Genomic DNA, 27618 nt, shown 5'->3' on the forward strand with positions numbered 1-27618 from the left:
AAGCTGTAACTTTTGGGTTGTAAAACCAGTTTCTTACCCATTATACTACACTGCTGCCCCAGTTTTTCCAACAATCACTCCTTCCAACAATATTTTATATTTGAATGAGCCCTAAGGTTGATATCTGACCTTATTATAGAAATACATTAAAGACAGTGTCTCAAGAATGCAATCCTTCTTAGAATATTATTCAAAGAAATACAAAAATGTACATTTGTATGCCTTTTAAATACACACATAAAACTGTCATGAGCAGTGTCACATAGACAATTGATGAAATGGCCATTATCAGAGTGTAGTTACATAAGAGTTTGAAAAAGTGTGTCCGACGCATAAAGCTCAGAATTAGTGAAGGGATGCATATGAACCAGTCACGCGGCGTAAAGGCGAACTGTACGCTTTTGTGCGTTGCTAAGGGAGGGCCACCGTGACTGACTAGCGGCATGCAACCCTCCCAAGCTCCTTCGAAGAGCGCTCAGTGCTAATGCTCTTAGCTAACCAGTTTACTCAGAGGCAAAAACACAATGACATGAAGGCATAATGCCAAAGTTAAGTTAACGACAAACGAAACAAAACAAAACAAAACAACAGGAAAAAGCAAAAGAAACCGGGGCTGAATCTTTTGGAACTAACGGCAAGATAATTCCGGAATCTTGGTCTGTCTGACTCGCAATTTTTTTTTCTTTTTTTACTTCTTTTTTTTTTTTAAACTGAAGTGATATGGCAGAGTCACATTCCACAGCGCTGGGAGAATGTGGTGTGTAATGAGGTTTGAGCAGCGAGGCAGAGGGAAGACACATAGCCCAATTCATTAATTAAGCACTGAACCCGTCCCTCTTGTGAGTTAATGAGGCCGGTCCTGACTGGCACAGGAGTTACTTGGAACATCATTACACCACCTGCACTCACAGGCCCGTCTTTGAGCAGAAGCAGGCGGTTACTTTCCCGCATTTTCATTGAAAAATATACTTTATAATATAAAAATCTTTATAAATTTGTAAATGTAAAAAAAAAAAAAAAAAAAAAAAAATTCTATAATATAAAAAAAAAAAAAAAAAAAAACATTTTTTGAATCTTCTCCCTGTCCCCTGTCTGACTTCTCAGGGCAAAAGATATAGGGGACAGAGAGTGGTGCAAGCAATCGTCCGCTTGTCTCATAAAAGTTCTTTATTGCAGAGATTTGCCGGCAGAACTTTGCTCGGCACTGTACCCCTGTGAACACAGACTGCCGGTGCTGTCAGTACGCTTCTAACAGGACTGGCCCAAAGGGATTCATAATAGGGGCCTTTACTGCATAGTCGGCACTTATTAATTCTTAAAAAAAACAACTCCCAAGAGCCCCATTGCATTGAAGAAAATCCAAATCTTAGACGCAATAAAACTCCAAATGGAAGAAATCATTAAGACACGTCCAAGCAGGTTAAATCTGTACATTTACAGACACGTGAACATTGCATTTGCCTCCTGGTATTTTTAAATACTATAACAGAATTAACTGGCCCCTCTTGCTGTGGCACTCACCCCCCGACATGGAAACATTTTTAATTTATCACTCAACTCTGTCAGAGTGAGCAGGTTCACACTGAACACACCTTCCAGCTCACCAACCACCCGCAAAACACTGAACAAAAAAAACATACTCCATTCAAACAACTTTATTTCTCTTATTTTACAAAGCTTTGAATAACAAACATTAAAGTACATGAATATACATAAAACATTATCATTATTTTTTTCATATATTCTTATGTTCAGAAAACTATACAGCTGTTTCCAGAACAGATATAGCACAACATTAACTACACCCTTTAGTGTACATTTGTCTGATATGGATCTGAAATCCTGGCATGGGCTATAAAGCCAATAGCACCGCAGTGAAATACTTCTGAACAGATTTATTTATTTACTTATTTTTAAATCAAAGTTGGCTGTAAAATTTTTACGTTGCTCACAGACAGGGAGGGCAAATTGAAACAATGATTTCAATGCCAGAACTGTGCCACATACATTTAAAAAGAAATACAATTCACTTTATAAGCCTAACTCCAGGAAATCAGATCGAACAGAGCAATAGTCAAGTATATGGTGTTGTACTTTTTAAAATTAATAGGTACAGTATGCATAAATAAACACAGTAATGAATTTTTCCATATTTAAGTATGCATAAGGCACAAAGTTGGCATCCTTAGTATACACTAACCCTTACTCCTTTGAAAATGTGATCTCAGTGTTATTCGTCTCATAAAAACACAATGATAACGGTATGGGAATTCCACACCGTTATGAAGTTACATGAATGGCAAACAAAAGTCTTAAACTAACTTGCCCTTAAAGTGGCCTTAAGATGAGCATAACAAGGGTACTCCTAAATAAGTAATCCTGAGAAACATTTCCACTTGTAGCTCACGCCACCAATGAATCACTGAATCCAAGTATGAATCACTGAATCTTTCATTTTTGGGACTGGTTTAATTCGCTGATTTTTTAACATTTTATTTTTATTTATTTATTTTTTTGTGACACAACCGCAGAATAAGTGCAGAATGGTTCTTCAGTTTGAATTCAATTTACCCAAATTTCCTACTTCAACAGTTGCCTAAATGGACAATCACCAAGCCCTAGGAGCTGTTGAATGGGACTTGGGAAATGTACCCCTAACAGGAGTAAGAAAGAAAGAATAACATCCACACTCAATGTTTTTTTGTTTGTTAAAATGAGGCTCAAAGAAGTTTCAGCATGTTACTTTCAGAGAAATAATGTTGTGTGATGTATAGAAAACTCATGTGGCAATGCTTTGAACACCAGTAATGCATTTCAATCTTATAGCCTCATCTAAACAAAAACAAATGTTGAGTACAGATCATAATACAAATGTAACAAAAAAAAAAAAAAAAAATTATAAACAAAGTTTATAAAATCAGTTTATGTACAGAGAGGGAACTGGTGTTCATGAGACTGTGCTCAGAGGAAAGTTCAAACACTATTTTTTTTTTAAACCAATCATTTCCCCCCCCCCTCCACAATACGCAGAGAGATGTTCACTCTGAAACAAGATCTCCAAGGTTCGAGGGACACAGAGATCAGATTGGAACCGAAAAAAAAAAAACCTGTTGTAAAACCACTTCCATCTCACGCCATGGAGAATGCCTGCACATTCAGCACGCACCAGCGCTGTCCTTCCTATGCGGGAAGCACAGAAGACTGAAGGACGGACGCCATTTCAGAACGGTTCAAACCATGATCGAGTCAGTTTTTTTTTTTGTTGTTTTTTTTTACGGTCGAGCGGTACGTTTCCTTTGGCGAGAGTCTCCTGCTCTCTCTCTCTCTCTCTCTCTCCCGCTGATTCCCTACTTCTCCGCGGAGGTGCAGTTCTCCAGCGTTCCGTAGCCGTTCATCTTCGCCATCTTCAGCTGGCTGTTGATGGCCGACTCCTTGGTGTTGAAGAGCTCGCTGATCTCCATGAAGGTCTTGTTCTTGGTCTCCGGGATGATGAGGTACACGTAGGCGGCCACCGCCACGCAGATGCCGCAGAACACCAGGTAGCAGAAGGCCCCGGCCGACATCTGCACCGGAGGGGGGAAAAAGGCGGGAAAAAAAAAGACGTTCAAACGCAGCAAGCCAAACCGCCGTTCTGTCCAACCGCCATTCTGTCCAACCGCCACCGTGCGGGCCTCTCATTCACCCGGTTACCCGCCGATGGCGAGGCAGCCACGCAAGGGTGCCAACCAGCGCCCGTTTGGGGTTCGGCGTCTTGCTCGAGGACACTTCGACATGCTCATAAGACTGGGGAATCGAACCGACAACCTTCCCTAGTTATCGACCACTAAACCTCCAGAGCTACAGTAATGTCGCCCCCCCCCCCCCAATAAACAGCTAAGGAAATGTACGCACGTCACAGACATATAAGGTGTCACTGCACTGTGCAAAAGCGGTCGCTGATGAATAGAAAGGAGGGCACACACTGGGGCAGGTTGTGTTGGGGTGGCGGGGGGCGGGAGAAGCGCTCACCTGCAGGAAGGGGAAGACGAAGCCGACGGTGAAGTTGGAGATCCAGTTCAGGGAGCCGGCCACGGTGTAGGCCGCCGGGCGGTGGGACTGCTTGAAGAGCTCGGCGGTCATCAGGAAGGGAACTCCAGCTACGACACCCAAACACGGTCAGTGAGTCAGTGAGTCAGCGAGTCAGTCAGTCAGGCAGTCAGTGAGTCAGTCATTGAGTGAGTCAGTGACTCAGCGAGTCAGTCAGTCAGGCAGTCAGTGAGTCAATCACTCTCCCCACATTTACGTCTCATTCAGTAGACACTACTTTCCAGAAGCACAACAGTAGTAGTCGATACATAAACTTATAACACTGTAGAAGCGTCCTCTGACAAGTCTCCCTTTTCAGGCTCAAAATTTATTTTTCTTTTTTACTGTGTAAACCTTAGTTTTGCATAGCGTCTGTGATATAGGTTCTGAGTGTCTTTACCGCCTAGGAATTTATGAAAATGCAATGCTGTGCTGAAATAATAATATATAGAAAAGCTCTTTGCCAGTGTCGATGAATTGCGATGCCCTTTCAAAGACAGAGGAATGTACACTAGACTCTGTCTGAGAGCAAAGCTACGTCAGATATGCGTGATTTCAGTCTTAAAGCTGGATCTGGATGTACCCTCCTGGAATGCATCTAAATACTGCATGCATTTTTCTTTAAGAGCGCAATATCAATAAATTAATCGTTTACATGTATGAAATGGCAGTCGTTCACCATAACGTGTCACACATTGTCCAAATGGATATCATCATCATCATCATCATCATCACGGCCAAAGAAACGCACACATAAACCCCTAGATTTATGCTCGTGTTGTATTTAAATACAGAGCAGCAAGTCACAGGAAAACTCTAAATTCACTTGTGAAAAATAAGCATACATAAGGAATTCTCTCTTCTTTTTTTTTTTTTCTCCCCCTAGATCTAATGAATCTGTGAACAAGCCAAGCGGTGGCTTCATTGCTGGTGCATGGTAATTGCAAGCAGAGGCTTAATGCAGTCAAATGGAGAAAGAACACAGTCTGTAAATCACTGTTCATGCAGGATTTTGTCTTAAAAAGCCATATTCATCATTGCTTATGAACAATGAGGCATAAAAAAATCGTAATTAAAGACGTAATTACACCAACAGAAATTCTCAACCACAGATGAATTATAGATTTGTTGGCAGAGGCTGGTAATACATCAATTGTGTAAACTGCTCTGGATCCCATTCATCATTCTTACAGTGAGGCCCAGTCCAACAGCTGTGCAGTCTTCAACTTTCTGCCACATAGGAAACATCATTTAAAATAGATTTTCCGTTCCTTCTCTCCCACAAACACGGATTAAGAACCAGGGAAGGGCCTAGCTGGGCGAATCACAATTCTCCTGACAAAAAATTATGACATAGCTGAACCCACGTTAAGTGATGGAGTAACTTGTCAATTGATGATGTTGCACCCACTGATTCTATAATTTAGGCATATAACATCTATCACCTGGAAACTTTGGGAAAAGGTTGATTACAGCATTCAATCAGGGGGAAAAAAAGAAGATCCAGGCACAAACATGTCCATCAAGTAGCAGTGATCACATTACCTTACCATCACTTGGCAGACGTTCTTATCCAGTGCGACTTTCAAAAGCAGAGAACATCAAAGGGTTCCAAATCAGCTCACAGTGGATTAAAAATCTAGAACTCGTTTTCAATTGGTCTACCTCCCTCTGACCTCCAGGGATCACCATTCCCCCCCCCCCCGCCCCCCCCGCGTTTAAAATCTCAACTGGGAGATCCCGTACTCCTGTCAAGGAGGGTTGAAGATAATTGATGGTAATTGATATTACCGACACCATTTACCCTGATAACTAGATGGAGTTTGCCAGTGTAAAGCAGTGAAGAGAGCACAGGCCGCTTTGGTGAAAGAAGGGCACATTAGCAGACAGAGGGCAAACTGGAATAAAAAAATTAATTAAAAACCCCCAACCTGGTCCTATGCAGAAGCCAGCGATGATTCCGATCACGCAACCCACACTGATATAGCGCATGAAAGGAACATGGGTCTGCAAGGACAAAGCAGACAAAAGACAACGAATATAGATATAGCATTCATGGGACACTGCTTCACAGTGACCGTCTGCAATTAAATTAATATCGGATCAAGCTATGAATTAATTTATAAATAAAAAGCAGTACTCCTCAGGAAACCATCACCAAGTGTGTAAAATCATTTTTACCCAACAGTGTTGAATTCCCATCCAAGATAATACATTAAAAAACAAGTGGTCAAAATACAGAAAATGGTAGTGTTTACATGCAAACCTAGTACAAGAAAATAAATAAATAAAATAAAATAAAACTTACCTGTAAGATCAGAGAGAGCGTAATCCCTGCACAGCAAAGCCCCATGAAGCTAAACCCACCAACCATCAGTGGTCGTCGTCCAAGCCTTTCAATGGTGAAACCCTGGCCACAAAATGGAGACCAAGAAAAGGTTAATATCAAAAATATAAACAGTCACTGAACGCCCGAAGTGATGCCCATTTCTGTTCTGATACAGATCCCTGGTTCTTAGGGATTTAGAAGAAACCTTTCCAAGGATTCTTAAACATTACTGCCTCCTCAAACATGGTTGTCCGGGGTTCCCATGTAATCCTTGAGTCAGATTACGCACTCAAGACCTGACACAGACCTGCAAGGGACACCATCTCATTAAATGCACGTTTCCGACTCAACAAACGCGTGAACAAACACCGGCTTCGTACCTGAACCCCTGCAGGGCCCCATTTCACGAAGCAGGATAAAGGAGTAACGCAGGCAACTTCAGCGTGAAACATTGTGGAAAAAACCTCAGGCTTTCTGGTTTCACAAAAAAGTCTAGCCAGGCTCGTTACCACGGCAACACATCCAGGATCAGTAAACCGGCATCAGAGCAGGCCGGCTCAAAATAGGAGCGCCCGCCCGGACCAATCAAAATACCAGACATCATCACAACTGTTCACGAGAGGCCCAATCGCTGGCCTTGGAGCTGAACGAGATGTGCAGCTTTAACAAAAATAACATACTACACAAAAATGCGGCCATTTTATGATAAACTGCAAATCCTTGTTTGCTAAACAAAATTATAAGTGGATAACATTTCACAAAGCCTTATTTGTAATGTTGTTGCTTTACTTCGAGAATTAGTAATAATGATTTAGAGGACAGCGCATTTGAGCATTGACTGGGGAACTTAGCAACACTATGTCACACTAGCACACTAGAAATATAACAATTTATCCTTCAGCTTGACAGTGAGGGTATCTGGAAATACAAGCCTTGAAAAAGGAAACTCTGCTCCATGCATCTGCCCAAATACAAGCCTTAAATACATTTTTTAAAAAGTAGAACACAGTTGTGTCCTCCACTTTTGCACCTTAAACTTAAAATAAAACAAGGACAGTAAACTTTCACCTCTCAAAGTTGTGAGCAGATTACAGCAATTTGTTATGACCGAGAGCGGGAGTAAGAACTACCATATTAGTAAACTGACCTATATTTGTGGGGAAAGGGCTTATGTTTTTTTATTTTTTTATCCCAGAGCACAAGACGTCAACAATATCAGCTGTCACGTTTCACCCGTGCAGCAGAGTACCAGAGTCGACTGATAAGAGGTTTCCTGTTGTTAAGTACTTAAATAACGGATGCAATCCCTTATATGTATTTACAGGCAGTTGCAGAAGTATAGATGGGCCAGTATGCAAATAGGCACTCACTCCCACAAGCCCCGCGATGACCTCGATGGCACCGGTCCCAACAGTCGTGTACTGGATCTGAGGGGGAGGGATCCCAGCGTTCTCAAAGATGGTGTTCGTGTAGAACCAGATCTAGGGGGAGGAAACAAAAATAAATTAAAATTAAGACATTAAAAAGGGACTGACCGGTCATAAAAGCTCAATAATTAACATCATATAAGCCTCAGACGTTAAGGCGCTCGTTGGCTCTCTCGGAATGTTCCCCCACCCCTAAATTCTAAGTCAGTGTTCTAGAACTCCATTGCTTTCAATTACAGTAATTGTGATTGTTACATCAGCGTTAGAATGCTCAGTTCTGATCACATACTTGTGATCTTACGCCTTAAAATCCTGCATAGCATGCCTTTACAGGGTTAATTTAGGCTGGGTGAACAAGTTGAGGAATTTGCACTTCAGTGGCAAGGGATCGTCAGTAAAGACACCAGCTCTTGGCCTCTGGCCCCGAAGGAGAGTGGAGTCTCATCAACCCGTCATTCCCACTTAGGGATCGTTCCGATCGCGCCTTATTGATCTTCATTACCGCCATCCTTAGAGCAGTGGGGTTTAAATCTGTGCAGTCCGACACATTCAATTAATACAGCCGTCAGCGTTTCCCACAGAATGCAGCCTCCTGAAAATGTAGTAATCTTTAAATGATGACTCACTTTTATATGTCTGAACATTGAAATAAAGATTATCCCTAATATATGGGCAAGCAAGGCAACTGAAATATACTGGCTTAACCTCCCACCGCACTGCATTTCAGCACACGATCGCGCAAATAAGGATCCACAAAGAACCTGATGCTTTGCGGTTTGAAATCCCAGTGAGGTTAAATCTGTAGAATTTTAAATTTCCCATCGTTGGAATTTAACCCTCTGAAGAGTAGGTATTTTTGGAATGTTTCTTTTCACACGTACATCAGTGTTCTAGAACTCCATCGCTTTCAGTAACCAGCAGTGATAGTTACATCGGCATTGGAACGTTCGGTGAAAATCCTAGTGATTCCAGAAGTTCAGTCGGTTGGTCTCATCCCCAAGTCCTCTACCCATCCCAGCTGGAGCCCCTAACGGACTCTGCGCCCTTACCCCCCCCCCCCCCCACCCCGAGCCCCCAGGCCGTGCCTCACCGCATCGATGCCGGACAGCTGCATGCCCATGTTGACCACCGCGATGGAGATGACCTGCCAGCGCACGGTCCTGTCCATCAGGAGCTCCAGCACGGACACCGTGTTGACCGACTTCAGGGACCTCTGCTCCTCCTGCATCTCCTCGATCTCCAGCTGGATGTTGCACTTGGCGCGGTACCACTGCAGGGCTGCAGGGGGCAGCACAGACAACAGTTATTGGAAGCCAGGAGCGTATGGGGGGGGGGGGCCGGGGGGTGGGGGTGGGAGGACGACACGGACACCTGTCCTGTTCCACTCTGTGCTTTCGGTAAGCTTGCATACGGCAGGAGACCTTTTGAAGTGCCGGGCTTTACAACATTACGACCACCCAGCAGTAATTCAAAGTCAGCGGACGACTGTTCTTTATAAGACCGTTAAACTTAATGGAACACAACGAGATGAAATGCACTTTAACAGAGAGGACCTTTGAAACACCTGTCTGAAGATTCATTTTCTTCACCCTCCTGTGAGAGAGAAGCCTTTAAAAATATACGTGCGAAATAATTAAAGAACTATTTCAAACGCAATATATACTGCAATATTAAGAGGAATATAATTTTTTTATTTACGCCATATGTTGACTTCAAAAAGAAACACCTCCCCATTTGCTCTTGAAGAATTTAACTGCAATAGCAAGCCAGATTCTAAAGTACATTTCCTCCCCCCAGTTCTGTGATGTAGTCAGAGGATGTACTCCTGCACTTGTGGTTGCCAGATCTACTCCTGCGCTGCGGTTGCCAGATTGGCCGCCGGGCCTCACCCTCGATGGTGGCGTGGACGTTGTGCTTCTCGATCAGCAGGTAGCGCGGGCTCTCGGGGAACCAGGGAAGCAGCATCAGCTGGACGAAGGTGGGCCCCACCACCAGGGAGAGGAGGAGCGGCCAGTGCTCCTCCTGCGGGAACAGGAAGCACACACATAAGCACGCCGACGGCCCACTGCCGCACGCTCGCAGCCTTAACCCAGCAGAACCGGCTGACCGACCGCACCCACAATGCACTGCGACTCTCAGGCACAGCCGTCCCTCCCCACGGCGCCAAAGGCCCCACCTCCACCTTCTTTTGACCTCCTCCTTCAGAAGGTGCCAAGGCCCCCAATTATTGTTTGCCTAGGACCCCCCTAAATCCAGGGATGGCTCTGCTCTCAGGCAAAGGGTTTCTGTTGGATGCACATGCACCTTGTGCTTGTAAAGGCCGAACATCAGAAATTTGAAAAATGATAACATGGAACTAAATAAATATCCCCAGAAACACAGACACTAAGACTAAGAGACGAGTGGACAAATTGTAGTTTTCGTGAAAGGCCGTGATCTCCGTGTAACAGTGCGAAGGCACTTGGGGGAGGGGGGGTGAGGGGGGTTTAACCGGTGAAGTCCGCAGTCAGGCTGCTGAAGAGCAGCGGTGTGGTCGGAGGTGGTAGCGGTACCTTCCCCAGCAGCTCGTGGAGCCCCAGGACCTGCGCACAGAACACCCCGACGCAGATGAATATGCTGGGGATGAGGCCCAGGAAGCCCCGCAGGTTCTTCGGCGCGATCTCTCCCAGGTACATGGGAACAACGCTGAGGCTGAGACCTGTAGGGCGGGTGGGGTGGGTGGGGGGGGGGAGAACAGCGTCCAGTCCGGTATCAGCGGCACGCTCGTCTTACTTTGTACAGTCACGCACATTCAAAGCATCCTCATCCTCATCCGTCCAAGTTACATCCCAGGAAATGATGCGGTATCACACTAAAGCACATTTGCGTGATGCACATCAGCTCATGTAAGGGAAGTAGGAAATGCCTTACATTGTACTGTAGTCCTACTCGTCTATAAGACTCCTGCGCCATTTAACGGCCTCTGTGATTGGTTTTGTTTCTACGCATATAAAATTCCAGGTTTCATAGTCAATACTTTCAGTCAGTAAATGCGCTTAATTCGTGGGCCATTGAAGCTTATATGTATGATTATCCTGACTTTGAAGAGGGACATCGGAAAAAAATGAACCAAACTGAAAATCAACCGGAACACAGGGAGCTTGAAGTTCCAAATACTCCGCTACGTAAAAGGCGCAGCTCGCTAACACACAAGCGCTTCCGAATTTCGCAGGAAGGACATTCAGTCTCTGAAAGGGGGCACCTGAGTGTATCCCGGTGATGAAGCGGCCGATGATGACCATTTCCGGGGAGCAGCAGGCTCGGCTGAAGCCCATGAGGCCGCCTGCGATGAAGACGAGCACGGTGGAGTTCACCAGGGTCCCCTTCCTGCATGAGGCAACCGCGGGTCTATAATCATGTACCGGTCACAGGCTATTAAAAACACCCAGAGACAGTTTATGGACGGGGAAGAAGATGGGGGGGGGGGGGGGGAATTAGCGGAGGAATATAAAAGGATTGATCTTCCACGACCGAGCCGAACATGTAAAACTATCAAGGCTCCATGAGCCGTTCCCATCCCATAATAAATCTCGGGATGAGGCCAGGTTTACTGTCGCACTTGATTTATTTCAACATCGCATCGCATCCCCCCCCTCCGCCGCCCACCAAAAAAAACTGTAACACTGAAGTCATTAGACAAATTCCATAAATCATTTTTTTATGTATATATATATATATATATATATATATATATATATATATCCAGTTCCTGCATTGAACATGTATTGTTAACCAAATGACCCGTATAAAAATTTGGACAAGGGCGTTTTATTTATTTATTTTTTTTACTCTAACGTCAGTACATAACCAAGATTCCAAACTCCTATTGTTGATTCAGTCAACAATCATCTGGTAATCTGACTCCCAATTAAATGCAAGAGTTATTCCCCTCCCCGCCTGCCCCCTCCACCACTACATCACTATACTTGTTTAAAGATCAACTCACCAACTAGATTTGTCATAAAAAAAATTAAAAAATAATAATTTTTAAGATTTAGAAAAGCATTAAATTTGTTTGTCAATATCAAAGGACACATAACATAATGACGAGAACAGGCCGTTCAGCCCAACAGTGCTCGCCGTTTCCCTGACTAAATTAGTGTTCTGATTACCTACAGACCAGACAGTATCACTGTATGTTAGCCTGGTCTTGAAAATGCTGATTTGACAGTTTATGGACAGAGAAGAGGGGGGAGAATTACCGCAGGAATATGAAAGGATTGAGCTTCCACGACCGGGCCAAACGTGTAAAACTATGCCATTCCATCCCATAATAAACTCTTTGCCTCACCTGCCGAACCTGGTCACCAAGGTGGCCACCATGAACGAGCCGACCAGACCCCCGACGGCGAAGACGGAGACGGTGAGGGAGTACATGAGGGTGACCGCTTCCTCGTCCAGGGCGGTGCCATTGCGGCTCACCACCGTGCGGTTGTAGAAGTCTTTGATGTACTGCAAGCATACAACAATGGCGCCGATTATTTTAAAAAAAAGAACTACAGGATGGCAGTGTAGTATGACGGGTAAGGAACAGGTCTTGTAACCTAAAGGACACCGGTTCGATTCCCTTGAGCAAGGTACTTGCTCCGCATTGCTTCAGTATATATATCCAGCTGTATAAATGGATGCAATGTAAATGCTGTGTAAAAAAAAGTTGTGTAAGTCACTTTGGATGAGAGCGTCTGCTAAATGCCTGTAATGTAATATAATGACTAATAAATAACAGTCAGCACAGAAGATCTTGCCGCACAGCCAATGCAAATAAAAAGCTTGTAGGCTTACTGTAACCTGCATCCATAATTACATTACTGTTGGCGTTCTTTCAGTACGCTGACCCGCTTTGAGAAAAAAAAAAAAATGGTTAATGCAATCAGGATGTAAAAACTTGCAACTGTGCTCGTCAACCAGGGCTATAGGTCTGGATAGGTCAGTCAAATTTATGAACACAAGTAACATCGAGTAACTGAAGTTATAATTTATAGAACTTATTAGCTACGTTTTTATTTTTATCAATTTTAATGTATTGCGTTAATTTATTTGGCTGTATGTGCTAGACGGGAGCCAGTAGCAGATACTCAACATGGGTGACTGACAAGTGAGTGTAACTCTGGGGAAAGGATCAATTCAGTGGCACCTTCAGATGTTGCTAGTGGCAAAGTAAAAATGCAACAAACAAAAAAATGTATCGTTATATCTGTGTAGCATCCTTGATATAAACTTCCCAAGGCACATTCAGCACGAGCGATCCACATTTGACTCGCAAAAAAAAAAAATGAAAATCTCATGCAAAACTGAACGTTTTGATATGCGTTTAAATTTACATAAGTGCCGTTTCCATCGAGCTTGCAGTGGTTTCTATGTTACGCAGCATGTAGATGTGGAACAGCGGAAAGCGAGTCTGGTTATAGATGAACAGAGAAGCTTATTTGCAGGTGTCGTCAGTAATGAACAAGCATTTCTGACCGTTTTTCCCCCCACAGGGAAACACAGCAGAGTTCAGTCTGTGCTTCTCTCAGCCATTGTGATGGGGATGGGGGGGGGGGGGGGGAGGAGGAGAAAAAACAGTTATGCAAGTCCGGAGAAGAGAGAGAAGGTACAGTACATAAATCTAATCGTCAGACTATTTTAAGGGCAACGGGGGCATGTCAACACTAGGGTGCGAGAGGCGGCCATTGTTATTATCCAAGTGAACTCTGGGAGTCTTGCTCAGAGCAGTCAGCGCCGTTCGTTACGCAATGCCCCATGCACACAGTCATGCAGCGACCCACAGCACCAGCAGCGGTGACACAGTGACTTGTCACTAGTCCCATTGGCCCAAATGGCCCTGCCATCCTGCCCCATTCACAGGAAAGGGAGGGGGGGGGGGGGGATCTGAGTGTCGTTTTCTGGGAAGATTGATTTGGTTACGGCGTACGAGTTCACAAAAATCCAACAATACGGTTGAAACATCCCAGTGAACAGAGGTAGATAAAAAAGACTTTTAGGATTGTCCGTTTTTTTTTTTTTTGTATTAATTTTTTTATTTTAAACGTAATTTTTCAAACCATAAAATGTGCGCAGATAAATCCAATGTATTTAGTTTGCTATTGTCACTGGACAAATTTCATAAATGGCTGTTCATTTCATGCAGTCGCAAGACATCATATCTGTACATCCTCATAACAGAAATGTTCAAGAGGCCACAATGTAATGAGGATTATGCATAACATTAACCGACTGTTATGATGTGAAGATGACATACGATTAAGGGGTCACTTGCAGTTCAGAAAAGCATATCCCTCGTAGTAAATACACCAGTCATTTCACTCAAGGAAAAAACTGATATTACAGAGAAAGCTGCAACTTAAAATCCTCCTAAGAAATTCATTTCACTCCCACTGTAAGGGGCATTCAATAAAAATTAAATAGACAATATATTTATGAAAATATTTTCACTGCAACATGTCTTTGTCATCCAAGATACTTGAATCATGTAAAAAAAAAAAAAAAAAAAAACTGCCAATTTTCTGACTTTCTGGCCACATATAAAAACTGAATGTCTACAAACCTCTCATTAGTACTTTATCAAACCATTTTGACCCATTCCCCCACCCCACACCGGTCCGCTGGCCCTGATTGGGCAAACCAGTAGAGACGGTCTGGCACAAATCCATCTCAGCAGGCACAAATCAAACCATTTCAAGCATGCCATTTTTAATCGACTCACTGAAAGCAAGAAACAAGTAGAGCACGGCTCGAGTGCAACTGGAGGTGGAGAAGAAAGAGCACAGTTTTCCCCTTTTGCACACTTCGCTACAGTATAATCTGAAATGCATTCCAGTGCATTATATACCACACATTTCCAAGTTGTATGATATGAAACACTGTGGGTCTTATTACTATAAAGTCATCTTACAATGGCTTACAAGATAAGATGCACTGTCATATATGTGGAAATTGTAAGCAACGTGACTAACATTTAAAAAATATTTTTAAATGCACATAAAACCCCACAGTGCATACAGATTTTCCTCGACTCTTAACCTGTATATACTGATCCTGTCCACACTTGATCGTAGTTATAAAACAGGAGTTTGAGTCTGATTAACTGTTTACGGTGATTAGAATGTTCTAAACTGAACATTCTAATGCTTATGTAACAATCACTTCTGGTAACTGAAAGCAACATTTTATAACACAGAAAATTTTTTTTAAAGAATAAATAAATTACCTACTCTTCAAAGGGTTAATGGTCATGTTTGCATACCTGACTTCTAAATTTAAAGCGGATGGGTTTGTAGGGCCTGCACGGTACATGCTCTTCTGTGTAAACTACGTGTAGCAGAAGCACTTACATCAGCAGGGGAGTTCACCACAGCCAGATTGTAGCCATAAAGCATCGAACTGCCAAAGGAGGCCAGGAGTGCCACCACCAGCAGGGACCAGGTGAGGTGCTGAATCGAGGGGGGGAGAGGTGTGGGAGAAACACGGTCAGGAATCACCAAAAACCAAAATAAATAATAAATCATCAAATTATGGACATGTAATCAAAAAAATAACTGGAAATGGAACATACTGCAATGTACTGACAGTTATTGTGGCTTTCAGATAAAATAAATACATTTCTAAAACATTGATCAGTTAACGGTTTCAGAGGTCCAGCAAATACGGCACGGGACTACGCATGCTCACGCCGTTACACAGCAACTGTATTTCTACATACGGTATAGCAAAATGGCAAACTTAATACACAAGAGGTTTCCTCAAAATATTTCCACATTGGCTAAAGTGCTTGGAGATTATTCCTATCACACACACACACACACACACACACACACACGCACACTTGGTGACAAAAGGCCACCTCTCACCACACTGCCCACATGCTACAACTGTCCTCAAAGCTACAAATTCCACCACCAATCAGCGAAGGGCAAGCTGATGACATCATTAATCCTTTAAAGAGTAGGAGGCTGATAACATCATTAACCCTTTAGAGCATAGGTGTCAAACTCCAGTCCTGAAGGGCCAGGGGGTATCTGGCGTGTTCTCAGCACAAACGTTTCATTCAAGGCATCGATTGGTTAAGGGACACACACCTTGTTCCCAAGGCCTTAATTGGCAGCTGATTGAAATTAAACCAAAAACCCACAGACACTGCAGCCCCCTTCAAATTCAGTTTGACACCCCTGCTTTAAAGATTAGGTGAGATTGTTCCGTTAAGGACAACGTAAATCACATACATGTGACCTTAAAGGGTTAAAGGTGTCGAAGGTGAAACCTGGGGGTAAAACATTTCCATGAAAGGTGCTAGGCTAAAACCTGCGCTGCCTGACGTGGTGGGGGGGCCCAAAGAACGATCCAGGTGATCCAGGTGTTGTAACCTGAGATGGGAGGCAGGGATCCCAGCCGAAACCAGGCGAACTGGATCCGGCTCGCTTGGGGACAAACATCCAAGCTCCCAACCATCCTGAGGCCTTTTCAAACAGCCCTTCGCTCCAGACCCACGTTCAACTTGCGTACCTCGCGAGCACATACAACACCCTCTTCACGCGCGTAAGCACTGGAACGCCAGAGAGCTTCGTTGTAACACTTGAACCTATTATCGCTCGAGATGAATGACAGTTTTTCAGTGGCCCCCTTGTGATCTCCGTAAGGAATGAGTCACTGCAGCATTGCAAATCAGTGGCAAAATCAGAGGTCAGGCAAAGCTTTTTTCTGTGAAACTGGTCAAATGCAGCTAATCTGCTGATCATAAACCCTTCCAAGTCTCCAGAGGTTTAAGTTGCGCACGTGCGATGTTAGATGATGAAATCCGCTTGCAGCCAAACCTCATTTTGAAGGCCTGTAGACCACTGTAAAATGATCTACTGTAGATCACTACTGGTGTGATCATGCTATTATGTAAAGGACACGTGTTATCGTACTCTTTAGTAACCAACCAACAGCATAGGATCTGAATTAAACTGCCATTAAAAAAAAAAAAAAAGTTTGTCTTTACATACATACGTTTACAGTTTGATTGTAATCTTGAATAATTCCAACATTCAGCGTTTAGATTTATTACAAATTTAGAAAGCTGCATACATTATAGACACCATCTACTCGGTGTGCCAACAGTATATAAGCCATTTAGATACAGGACATGCCTTTAAATATAATTTTAATATTCGCTGCCTTTATTCATGAGATGGCAGAAACACTGTTTTCAATGAAAGGGAACATCTGAGCCTCCTCCAACATTCTGATTTCTTTGACCTTGCTGAACTTGCTTGGCATCAGAATTCCCAAAATCGAATTATTCTAATTTTTCCCTGTTAGCATCAGGTTATTAAAATATTCTCCCAAACAAGTTATGTGAATAAGAATTAAATTTAAATGGACATTCCACAAGTTTCGCATTTTCAAACCGCTTATTCCTGGAAGGTGAAAGAGCTGAGGCCTATCCCAGCATGCAGTGGGCAAGAGGCAGGAGTACAAGGAAGGGTTAGGAATACCTGGACAGGCTGCCAATCCATTTCAGGGCCCACACACCATCCACACCTACAGGCAATTAGTGCCTCCTGCTAGCCTACTGCATGCCTTTGGCTTGTGGGCGGAAAACCAGAGAGTCCGGTGGAAACGCACACGGACACGGGGAGAGCATGCAAACTATACACAGAAAGGCCCACGGGCAGGACTTGGGCTTGGTACGTATTTTCTGTGAGGCAGCAATGCTGTCAACTGCACCACTGTGCTGCCCCAAATTAGGATTCCTTTCAGGCAAATCAATCAAATACACCTTTGAAATAAAAACAAAATCAAATATAGTTTCCGAAGGACAAATTTTTCACATTAAGTTCGAATAGAACACACGCACACACACACACACACAATCTATGAAAAACCACCTGCTAGACAATGGATGGATTAAAATATCAATGCTGCCAAGCAAATAGCACGTCATTGTAGACGCCCTTTTTGATAGAAATTGCTGTACAAGGAAACATTTCTTTGCGTCCATTTTAGCGGGAGAGAGGCAGTGTTTACAGTGGTAATGTTCACAGAGGTCCAGAGCGCACAGAGCTTTATAGGGATTCCCTCCCCCATGGACATCACGCAGTGTTAGTTCCCAAAGTCTGAAGGCAAGGTCGCGACCTCATAACTTCCCCCGCCTCAGTCCTCAGACCAGCCTCCCAATCTACTGGCACTGGCAGAGGGGTTATCCCAGGGCTGCCTAATCCTGTTCCTGGAAATCTACAATCCTGTAGATTTTTACTCCAACCCTAACAAAGCACACACCTTGTTCAACAGCTAGAGCATGGCTGCCTAGCCCTGTTCCTGGAGATCTACAATCCTGTAGGTTTTCACTCCAACCCTAACAAAGCACAAGAAAGCAAGAAACAATCACTTTAAAGCTTTAAGTGGATATTATAGTAAAGCACTCACTGTAATATGCTACGGTAAATATCAGCCTGTGTGACAAAAGTGGCTAGCAGGAGTTCCACCAGCAACTGGGCCACAACCAATCCAGCCATAAGCTCCCATTCCCACACAACAAAAGACACATTCCGTAAACCGCAAATCAGTCAGCATGCGTGCCGACCGCAATAAATGATTTCCTTTCAAAACGAATTTCCACTTCAACTGCAGCCACAATGAATGAACTTCACCACCCGGGATTAGCAAATAGAAATACATACAGTATTCATATAACGGTTTCAACTGTACGAAATGGCAAAAAGTGTAGGCAAGCTATACATCAGTAAAACTACAAATGACCGTTTGTCGTTGTGGTTTCCATAGTAACGTTCCAGCCGAAACGATGGAGAACATGATTTCAAAAAGGTATGGTCAAGCATTCAGATTAAGGTGGCAAATACTTTGGCATACCTGCCTATTGGATAAAGTGGGTTCATAAGTATGCATCACATGTGGACAGCTTTTCTGTTTATAGATCAGCCTTACAGCCTTTTGGGGGGTTTTTTTCTATCGTTTTATTTTTCTTTGGGGCAGTGTTGTTTTGGCAATTACTGTAGTCTGAACCGTTAATACCCTTATTTGGCCGCTGTTCCCCTGGTACAGAAAAGAAGGTTAGTGGGTTACAGAGGATTTTAAAAAGTTTTCAAGCTGCCTGATATTCTTGAGGATTGTAGCAAATAAAGCTTTTCTCCAATTACAGCAAACAAAAATTAGGTTTGTGCACAAGCACAAAATGGAACCTGTGCAAGAACTGTTAAATAACATCTTCCATTACCAGTGTTGGAAACTCCTTTGAAAGTGTAGTTGTACAAACAACCAATTACTTCACACTGAAAGCACTTGAACTACAGAAAAGTTACCCTAAAGAGAAATGTGGCTTGCCAAAGGTAAAATTTCTAAGAAAATGCTGTTCAAACTACTCTGTAAAAACAAATATTTAAAAATGACCATTATGTCTCCAAGACATGACACGTGTGAGCAAAGCCTTCTTTTTGCACACCGGCATAACCACTGAACAGCTCAGCAACGTGTGACTGTTGAATGTTGGCAACTGTAGGAGAATGGAGTGCTTCTAACCAATCAGAATTAGAGGTGAAAGAGAGAGAAAGGAGGCAGTATTTGGTCAAAGGGGTTTGGAAAACAAGACATTGGTAGTTCCTGCTGTACACCTCAAAATGACAAAAAGTAATTCATGTAGTTAAACTACTCCCAAACACTGTCCATTACCACGGTTAGCCTTGTTACCCACACTACAGATGTGGTGGTTTCTGTGTAAAGGTTTCAAAGTTTCTCCTTGTGTTAAATCCAGATGACTAAAGGCAGAAATAACCATTTTTACATTACATTACAGGCATTTGGCAGACGCTCTTATCCAGAGCGACGTACAACAAAGTGTATAACCACAGTGTATAAGACATTTAAAGAAACTATAGAATAATAAGGGCACACAGAACTCTGGACGAAAACTTAATTTAGCTTACAAATTTTCAGATTGAGATCCTAGTGCAAGCACATGAGAATAGACGTGTGGACAATGCCATCTTGTGACACATAATTGGGGGTAAATGCATCTTTGAAGACGTCTGGTTCACTGGCCACTACGAAATGTCAAGACGTAAGGGGGAGGGGGGAAGCAAGGAAAAAATGACGGATCAACTTCACCTTCTCATTTTCAGTTCTTGCCCATTTATTGTTATTTAACCTTGAACTAATATTTAAGTTGGATAATCAGCTCAGAATGCCTTTCTGTAACAGTGATGGCCTGGGGGGGAGGGGGGAAAAATATCAATGCAGTTCAAGAATACAAGGGATGGTGTAGCTAATAAGTTTAGAGGATAATTAGGTTTCCAGACAGAGAGAGAGTCATTTTGGGAGTTTTACCAGGACTCCAGGGTCCAGACTAGTACTATGGGATGTCGAATGGCCACAGTGAGTCAGGACCTTGTTTAAATGCCCCATGTGAAACACTGAAGGAATCAGCCTCCGAACTACAGCGTCCCCAAAGTGTGTACCGTCTACTATGCATACGGTTTAGTGCGCTCTCATCCAGTGCACTCAACTTATATACTTAATAGTAGGCAAGTGTGCCGATTCGGCCACGACTATGAATATGGTACAGACTGCGTCATCCCCATACGAAGGCACTGGCTCTACATCATGAAGACTGCCCCTTTCTCGACCGCAAACACCACCTTCAGGAAGCCTCCCTGTTGTCCCAAGATGCCACTCACCCAATTTCTAACCAAGCCTAGCCCAACCTAGCTTAAGGCATCACCCTGGGAACTACACAAGGTGGTGGGGCGTGGCTACAAATCAACGAATTGTCAAACGAGCACTGTCGACCTCTATATGTCCACCCGGGGTCATGTGCAGTGCAAGAGCTGCATAGATTCAACACTTCAGGTAATAAAATGATAATTTACTGAAATTAACATTTGATCCAAACATGGCGGACTGCAAATCATCCATGCTTTGAGTGTACCTCCAGCCAGTTAATTGTTGTCTATGTGTATCATGCAAAAAAAAATGCATGCCATTTATGAGATAACCATAATCATATTTCATGGTTTTGATAATCACTGCAAGTCAGAAATGTCAACTTTGTACAGTAAATCATGTGCAAATCAGGTTTTTACACATTCTTAGTGGTAGAAGGTTAAGCACAGAGCAACTCTGTTCAGAATTTGATCCATTCACTTATAACACTTTTCAAAAAAAAAAAAAAAAAACACTCATCTTTTATCTGGCTGAGTGGCCATATAGTTTCACATTCTTTACAAACACAATTTGAGATTTTTGCCTGAGGCAGTCATTTTGTCCTTTTTGGCCAACTTATGTTAAACCGTAACTTACATTTAAACATGAGGGGGGAACGGGGCGCACAAAATTAAACCTGTTAATTGGTTATAAAACAGGAACACTTAAATATTTCAAAGACTACTGTAGGAATGTGGCAAACTTCAGATAAGTTCATTTTTATTATGGTGTCCATTGCATAGTGTGGACGGGAGGGTATACTGCAAAATACACCATATTTCCATGTTGTACCACAGAGCAGGATATGCCCATTTTTATGTTTAACTACAAAATGTTACCATTGACTCCTGAGGCTTGTCATAATCAGTGGCTTTCAAAGTTTGTTGAGACTATATGGATTATAAAATACTTGATGTTCTAATCCGTTAAAAAAAAAACATTTTTTAAATAAAAAAAAACACCATATTGCATGAATTGCAGAAATTCTGAGGCCTAGGACATAAGTGCGTTTCCAAGCAACGAAAAGGAACAGAATAGTTAAAATGCTTAAACATAAACAAGTAAACACGAATATTTATCTTTTAATTGAGGTGTTCTCTTCACGTGTATTCCTGGCCGAACATCCCTGGTTATGGAATTGAAGCACAGTCAAAACTGATATTGTGAAAAGAATTATCCATACTGTTTGCAGCTCTAGACTAAGTGTGTACTTAGCCAATTATCCATACTGTTTGCAGCTCTACACTAAGTGTGTACTTAGTCAATTCTCCCCTCACACACTCCCGCCTCCCCTTAAGGGACTGATCATGCATACCGTAAATGACTATGACCTTAAAACTGGGGGTTCCCTACACATCTTAACCTTAATGTGCACTTCAAGGAGAATCTTGAGGGTCAGTACCCCCAATTGGTAGGTAGACACCTTTATCCATACCCACTGTAGGCTGCAGTACACCAATGCAGTGCATAGAAACATGCAGAAATTATGCAATAAAAACACAAATAACAAAATATTATTTAAAGCACAATGTTGAGGATTTCCTGGGACTATATCATGGGCCCCAGGGGTTCAGTTGGGAACCTCTGCTGTAGAAGAGATCCCAAAAACCTGAGGCCATTTTCACAAAATATCAAAACTGAAATCAAAAAGTTTAGTTTCTCTAAATAATCAACTGTGGTCGCCTGGTCTGGCTGTTCAAATCAGAATAAATAACTGTTGAGTCACATTTTACTGAGCTGTAACTTCTGCTTGACAGAGGCCATTTTCTTCTGTCTATAATTTAAATTAAAAATGAAGTTTATTTCACAAAACATTCCACGGTATATTTATACACGCGCATTGATATTGCTTCGATTAGAATGTCACATTCGAATATCCGAAGAGACTACTTGAGTGTAAATGCATGCAATGCAATATGGTGAAATAATGGCACGAAGGCCCAATTCACCAAACTTTCAGAAACGTAATCAAAGAAACACAAACTAACTTACAGAGAAATAAAAGAAAATGAAGCCAAGAAAGAAATACATGCTCGACAGACACTAATTAATAAATGCGCAAATATTGCGTAGAAGCGGTTTTGGTGAAATCCTACGAAAACGCATTACCGTAATGTAATGTCTCATGTATTTGCGCACTCAACATGTAAAAGTGGTCTTCGCGCACTAAACATTTGAAGTGGTCTTTGCTTGACCGTCCTTTTCCACAGTGGCGACAGATCCATACGGCATTCTGGCGTCATGCACATAATGTACCGCCAAACAGTACCAATCGCGGATTTCAGACTGGCAAAGAAACATACATTTACATTTCAGGTTATCACAGACGTGAGGACAACTTTAAGGGAAACCCCACACGGTGTCTAATTTAAGTTTGTCAAACTGTTGAAGTTTCAGTTGTGTTCCATCACAATCGACAACAAAGTTCCATCCTACGTTTGTTCTAAACTGAATTACGCTGGTCAAATTATCATGGATGCGTTCTCACGAAACACGTGCCATTATGCCGCAATTCAACAGCACACAGACAACGCACACTACAACCTGCTGTCAAAACAAACAATATAAAACTTGATAGAAATTGTTTCTTACTAAGCTGCAGGTACTGACGATGACAATATCCATAAAACCACAAACTTAAACTAAAGCCAAGTATTGTTGACAATAGAAAAGACTTAAAAAACAAACGTAAACGCAAAATAAATTTCAAACAGTCACTAACATACTACTTAAATATAGACATTTATTTAAAATGCGTTGTTTAGAATAATAAATTGATAAGTAGCACAATACAAAACAACCGAACGAAACTTTTGAAAGTCGGAGGTGAATCAACTTGCACTGGAAGAAACCATTTGTTTATTAAACAATCCACTCGTTTCCAAAATTAAAAATGCGTTCACGTTTCACTGAAGACTTACCCCTGAGATTTTCTCACTGGACAATAACACTTCCTCAGCCATTTAAGAATCTGTCATAAAACCTCCTCTGGCAGGGGTCCGGTTAAAACGGATGCAAGCGTCCAATTAGTCCTTCTTATACTGCCGACATTCCATCTCCAAGTTATTTTGGGGGAAAGGAGGCGTGGTTATGTTTGATTTGACCGTTGTCTTAGCTAACGGCGTGCGTTGGTCTCTCAACCAATCCCCAGAGACCTCCGGACAACACATCTCCTCCCCGGTAGCGCCCGTTCCGACACTCCCCGATTACAAACTTGCGAAAGTAGTGTGATCACATGACGATTGGAACGTGATTCGAAGAGAAAGGCCTCAAAATCAATTAGCTAAGTGAATTTGCAAAGCCTTTCCCCCTTTTTTTACGCATGTGTTCTGAAAAAGGAGGAGTAAGAAGTGAAGTGAGGTATTTGGAAAGACAGCGAGAAACGCTCACCGGGTCAGTGAACTGAACAGGCTAGACCGTTACTTACCGTTAAGGTATTTCTGTTTGTGTTTGATGCTATCCAGGTTTCTAATTATCAGCTTGTCTAAATGTCGGACGTTAGAGTGGAGGCTCGACTTCTGGCAGTTGGCCAGAAAAGACGCATGAAGTATATGTATGGTTAATGGGCTTATGGGAAAAAAAACAGACTGTGCAACATTGAGAATGGGTAACTTAAACATTACATTTTGCTCATTGGGGAACCTTAACCCACATGTCATGTTGGTCCGAGAGTGGTGTCAATCCTCAGGCCTGGAGTGCAGCAGTGCCTGCTGGTTCTCCATGTGTTTCAGCACTAGTGACTAATGTAGGTTATTGACTAGCTAAAGAATCCGCACACCTGGTTCTCATGGCCTTATTTGGCCGCTGATCGATAGGAAATCAGAAATGACAACAGACACTGGAGCTCTCCAGGCCTGGAGTTTGACACCCATGGTCTAAGGGTTGTGTAGCAGGTGCCCAAGACTGCGCATTTAGCCTACCACCTGAAAGCCAATGTTACAAAACAATTCTGTTTAGAAAATCTCACCCCCAGAAAGACACCACATTGTTTAATTTTCATTTTCACATTGGATTCAGATCAAAACAAAAAGTTATATTCCACAATTCCCAGTTATCAGCATGTGCAGTATCTTTGGATAAACAGTGTCAATAAACTCGCATGATTTTTTCTTTCCTTAATGTGAAGTAGCTCCTAGTCATTATAAATTCCATGACACAATGGGACATCCTCGCCAGAGGACGAAGTTATGCCTACACCTTCAGAACCTATTCCTGGCCATGGGGGACAAGGCCTTCACGGTAAAATAGTTCACGCCAGCTTTTTTGAACGTGTTGTCAAGGCTCGACGTTAAATTAGCGCACATGATCGAAGTCACAGAATTACTTTGCTCTCTTATTCTCCGATTGACATGGAACCTTCGGGCCTTCTGCAAGGAGCAGCCTGCATTCCAGCTGAGGGCTGCCATGGTTACGACCCAGCAAACTCCACAGAAAACAGGCGTGGAGAGAGAGAGAGAGAGCTGACCATAAGTCATTCTCAGAGTTATCGGTCCCTTAACTACGACAGGATTAATCACGTGTGTTATGTAAAAGGAGGCCGTTCTTTCGCGTTGGTCATAGTGCTCTGACTGTACACATGACTCTTCAACTGACGTTCTCCTTCGTCATGCAGAACAATCCAGTTTCGCTGGGTTCAGTCGGAGTCTTCCTAACCCCCCCCCCACGAGGTTAGTCAGAGAGCAATGCACAACTTTCTTGCTCTAACTCAGGGGTGCACAACAATGGCCAATCCATTTCAGGGTTTTGTGCCAACATTTATTTAATTAGCCCAATCATATCTTGATCTGACGTGTATAAGCACCAGCGACAGCCGCAGCAGACTGCATGTGTATCCTAGTGATTTTGCTGTGCTCAAGTACAGGAAAGAAGCAGTGTCTATATCAATGGTAATCTATGGATGTTCTATATCTATGGTAATCGGTTGGAACAAAAACCAGGACGCAGATCGGCCCTCCAGGTCCGGAGTTGTGCAGCCCTGCTCTAACACGAGCGATCGGTTATGGGGGCGGAAAATTAATAATGTAGTTACAACAGATGTGCCTGTGTGGGCTTGCATAATCGGTTTGTGTGAGGGTTTGAGTGCAGAGTCGAAGGAGAAGCACCCTCAGTCGCTTGAGTAGAGTTTCTGCCCCCCCCCCCCCCAACCCCCCCAACCCCCCCCAGGCACGAACACGCCGGGGTGTGAGGAATATCAGATGGGCGTGATTTGTGTGAGTCACATGAGTGGGGGGGGGGGGGGGGATAGAGGGGCAGTTGGGCATCATTAGTTTTATGAATCCAGTTAGGGATTGGATCCATACTTGGAGGAGGTGGGGGTGGTTCTAAGTGTAGTGGGTAGGTGGCTTTGTGGTTGGGGTGTAGAATATCATTAAGAGTTTGCGTTTGTGGGGGCAACTCTGTTTACTTACTAAGCTGTGCCATTCATCCAGAAGTAAGATACTTTTTCACACATAAACCCTTTGAGGGAGTGTTAAGTGCATTGGTATACTGCACGCACATATAGAAAAGACACATAGCCTACATTACACAGGGAAACAAGACCAGGTCAAAACCTAGTATATGGCTGGACCGAACCGGCCGACCAATCGTGTAACTTCATCAGTCAGCCACTCAGTCTCAGACATGCAGGGTGTAACTTCATCCCTCACTCAGTCACAGACATTCGCACAGACATTTATAGGGCTGGCACCTATAAGTGTTGCGGTCCAGCCAAAAACCACAACTTAAAATAATAAAGGAAAATGAAATCACATAATTTTGTATAAAAATATATCACGACGTGAGAATGTTAAAAACGTTCATCTGTGGCGATGGGGTCTGCACTGTAAACAACTCATGAAATGCAACCAGATATATTTGTGTGCGGGGGGAAAAAAAACCTGCGTGCAGTGACATTTTACAGTCACGTGAAAATGACACCCTTGAAAGAGATTTTATTTGGTTGATTTCTCCGTCAGCAGTTTCGTTGTGAATGAACATGAGCAGCATCTCGGCTATTTCCGGTCCTGCGCTCGCGAGTCCCCCGGGGTGTGTTATCAAACAGTAAAACGGTCTGTCTTCTGATCTAATCGAGACGCTGAATTGATGCAGACACTAACCCGGCGTTTTTTTTCTTAACACGCAGCGTGGAAAAACGGCCATGAACATCTCGTAACATCGAAGGAATGTGTTATTAGGACGCAGGTAGAAAACGATTTTTTTTTATTTAAAAAAAGACTGCAGTGTTTTCACCCTTGCATTGCAGAGTTTACCAATTTACGGTGTAAACTTTTAAAGGGAATAGAGGATTGGGAACAAACAAACAGTCTAAGCAGCTAACTTTCAAATGCATGCTTTCATTGTGAGTAAATGATTTATTTATTTATTTATTTATTTATTTAGTAATCTTTTTAAAGCTGTTGGAATGTTGCGGTCCGGTGACCCGGTTGGAGGCCGTGAAATGATTATGCGGTTTGCTGGAAAAAAAACTTAAGCAGCAAGCCACGTAGACCACCGTTCAGAACAATTTCTAGGGTTATCGTTAGGGGTAACAATTTAGCTTTACCCAAATCAGTTCCCCCTTTCAACTGTGTCATTTTCATTTGACTTTAAATTAGGCTACACTGCATACGAGTTTTTCTTTTTTTTCTGGACACAAATATTCTATTCCGTTCCATGAAGCGTGTATAGCGAAGGCCCCGTGGTCACGGATAGTGTTATGTTAATTCTTTCTTCTTCTTTTTTCAATGCGAGGCCACTGACCCATCGTAGTTGGTATAACCATGGCCCTTGGGTTATATAGACAGCAATATACCAAGAATGCGGTAACATGCCAGTGTTAGAGCAATTTCCCGGGCCTTGCTGAAAGCGTGGCACGAGCACAAAAACAGAGGTAAAAGAAGGGTGTAATGTAGAGGTCAGGGGTGTAGCACAAAATTCTGGGTCCTATACATAAGCAGTCTCTGTGGGCCCCCTTCTTCTCTTGATCCATGTCTCTCGTGCATCATCCCAGGCTCTTGAGGGCCCTCCCCCCATTCGGGCCCTGGGTAGTCAGTCCCACTCCCCCCCCCCCCCCCCCCCCCC

At 43.0% G+C, this 27618-nt stretch overlaps 2 protein-coding genes across 12 annotated transcripts in view; one reads left to right on the plus strand and one right to left on the minus strand.

Annotated features, from left to right (window-relative positions):
• Window positions 1-1640: 1640 nt before the first annotated feature.
• On the minus strand, window positions 1641-23609 carry slc2a15b (solute carrier family 2 member 15b). Its single transcript, XM_035403048.1, has 12 exons — window positions 23478-23609; window positions 15195-15293; window positions 12152-12312; window positions 11063-11187; window positions 10374-10519; window positions 9711-9843; window positions 8912-9099; window positions 7765-7875; window positions 6374-6475; window positions 5997-6072; window positions 4009-4136; window positions 1641-3563 (listed from the first exon to the last, which is right to left on the minus strand). The coding sequence occupies exons 1-12, from the start codon at window positions 23517-23519 to the stop codon at window positions 3348-3350; spliced, it is 1527 nt and encodes a 508-aa protein (XP_035258939.1). The 5' UTR covers window positions 23520-23609; the 3' UTR covers window positions 1641-3347.
• A 2907-nt stretch (window positions 23610-26516) lies between these two features.
• LOC118217707 (T-cell leukemia homeobox protein 1-like) overlaps window positions 26517-27618 on the plus strand; it is a 97310-nt gene continuing 96208 nt past the window's right edge. For 5 of the 11 annotated variants that reach the window (XR_004763274.1, XR_004763276.1, XR_004763267.1 and 2 more), the window contains exon 1: window positions 26592-26739. The gene's annotated coding sequence lies outside the window, so the exon portion shown is untranslated. The other 6 variants (XR_004763272.1, XR_004763279.1, XR_004763269.1 and 3 more) reach the window with 4 other exon arrangements.

Source organism: Anguilla anguilla, chromosome 2, assembly GCF_013347855.1.
Source record: "Anguilla anguilla isolate fAngAng1 chromosome 2, fAngAng1.pri, whole genome shotgun sequence".
In the NCBI taxonomy this organism is placed as follows: domain Eukaryota; kingdom Metazoa; phylum Chordata; class Actinopteri; order Anguilliformes; family Anguillidae; genus Anguilla; species Anguilla anguilla.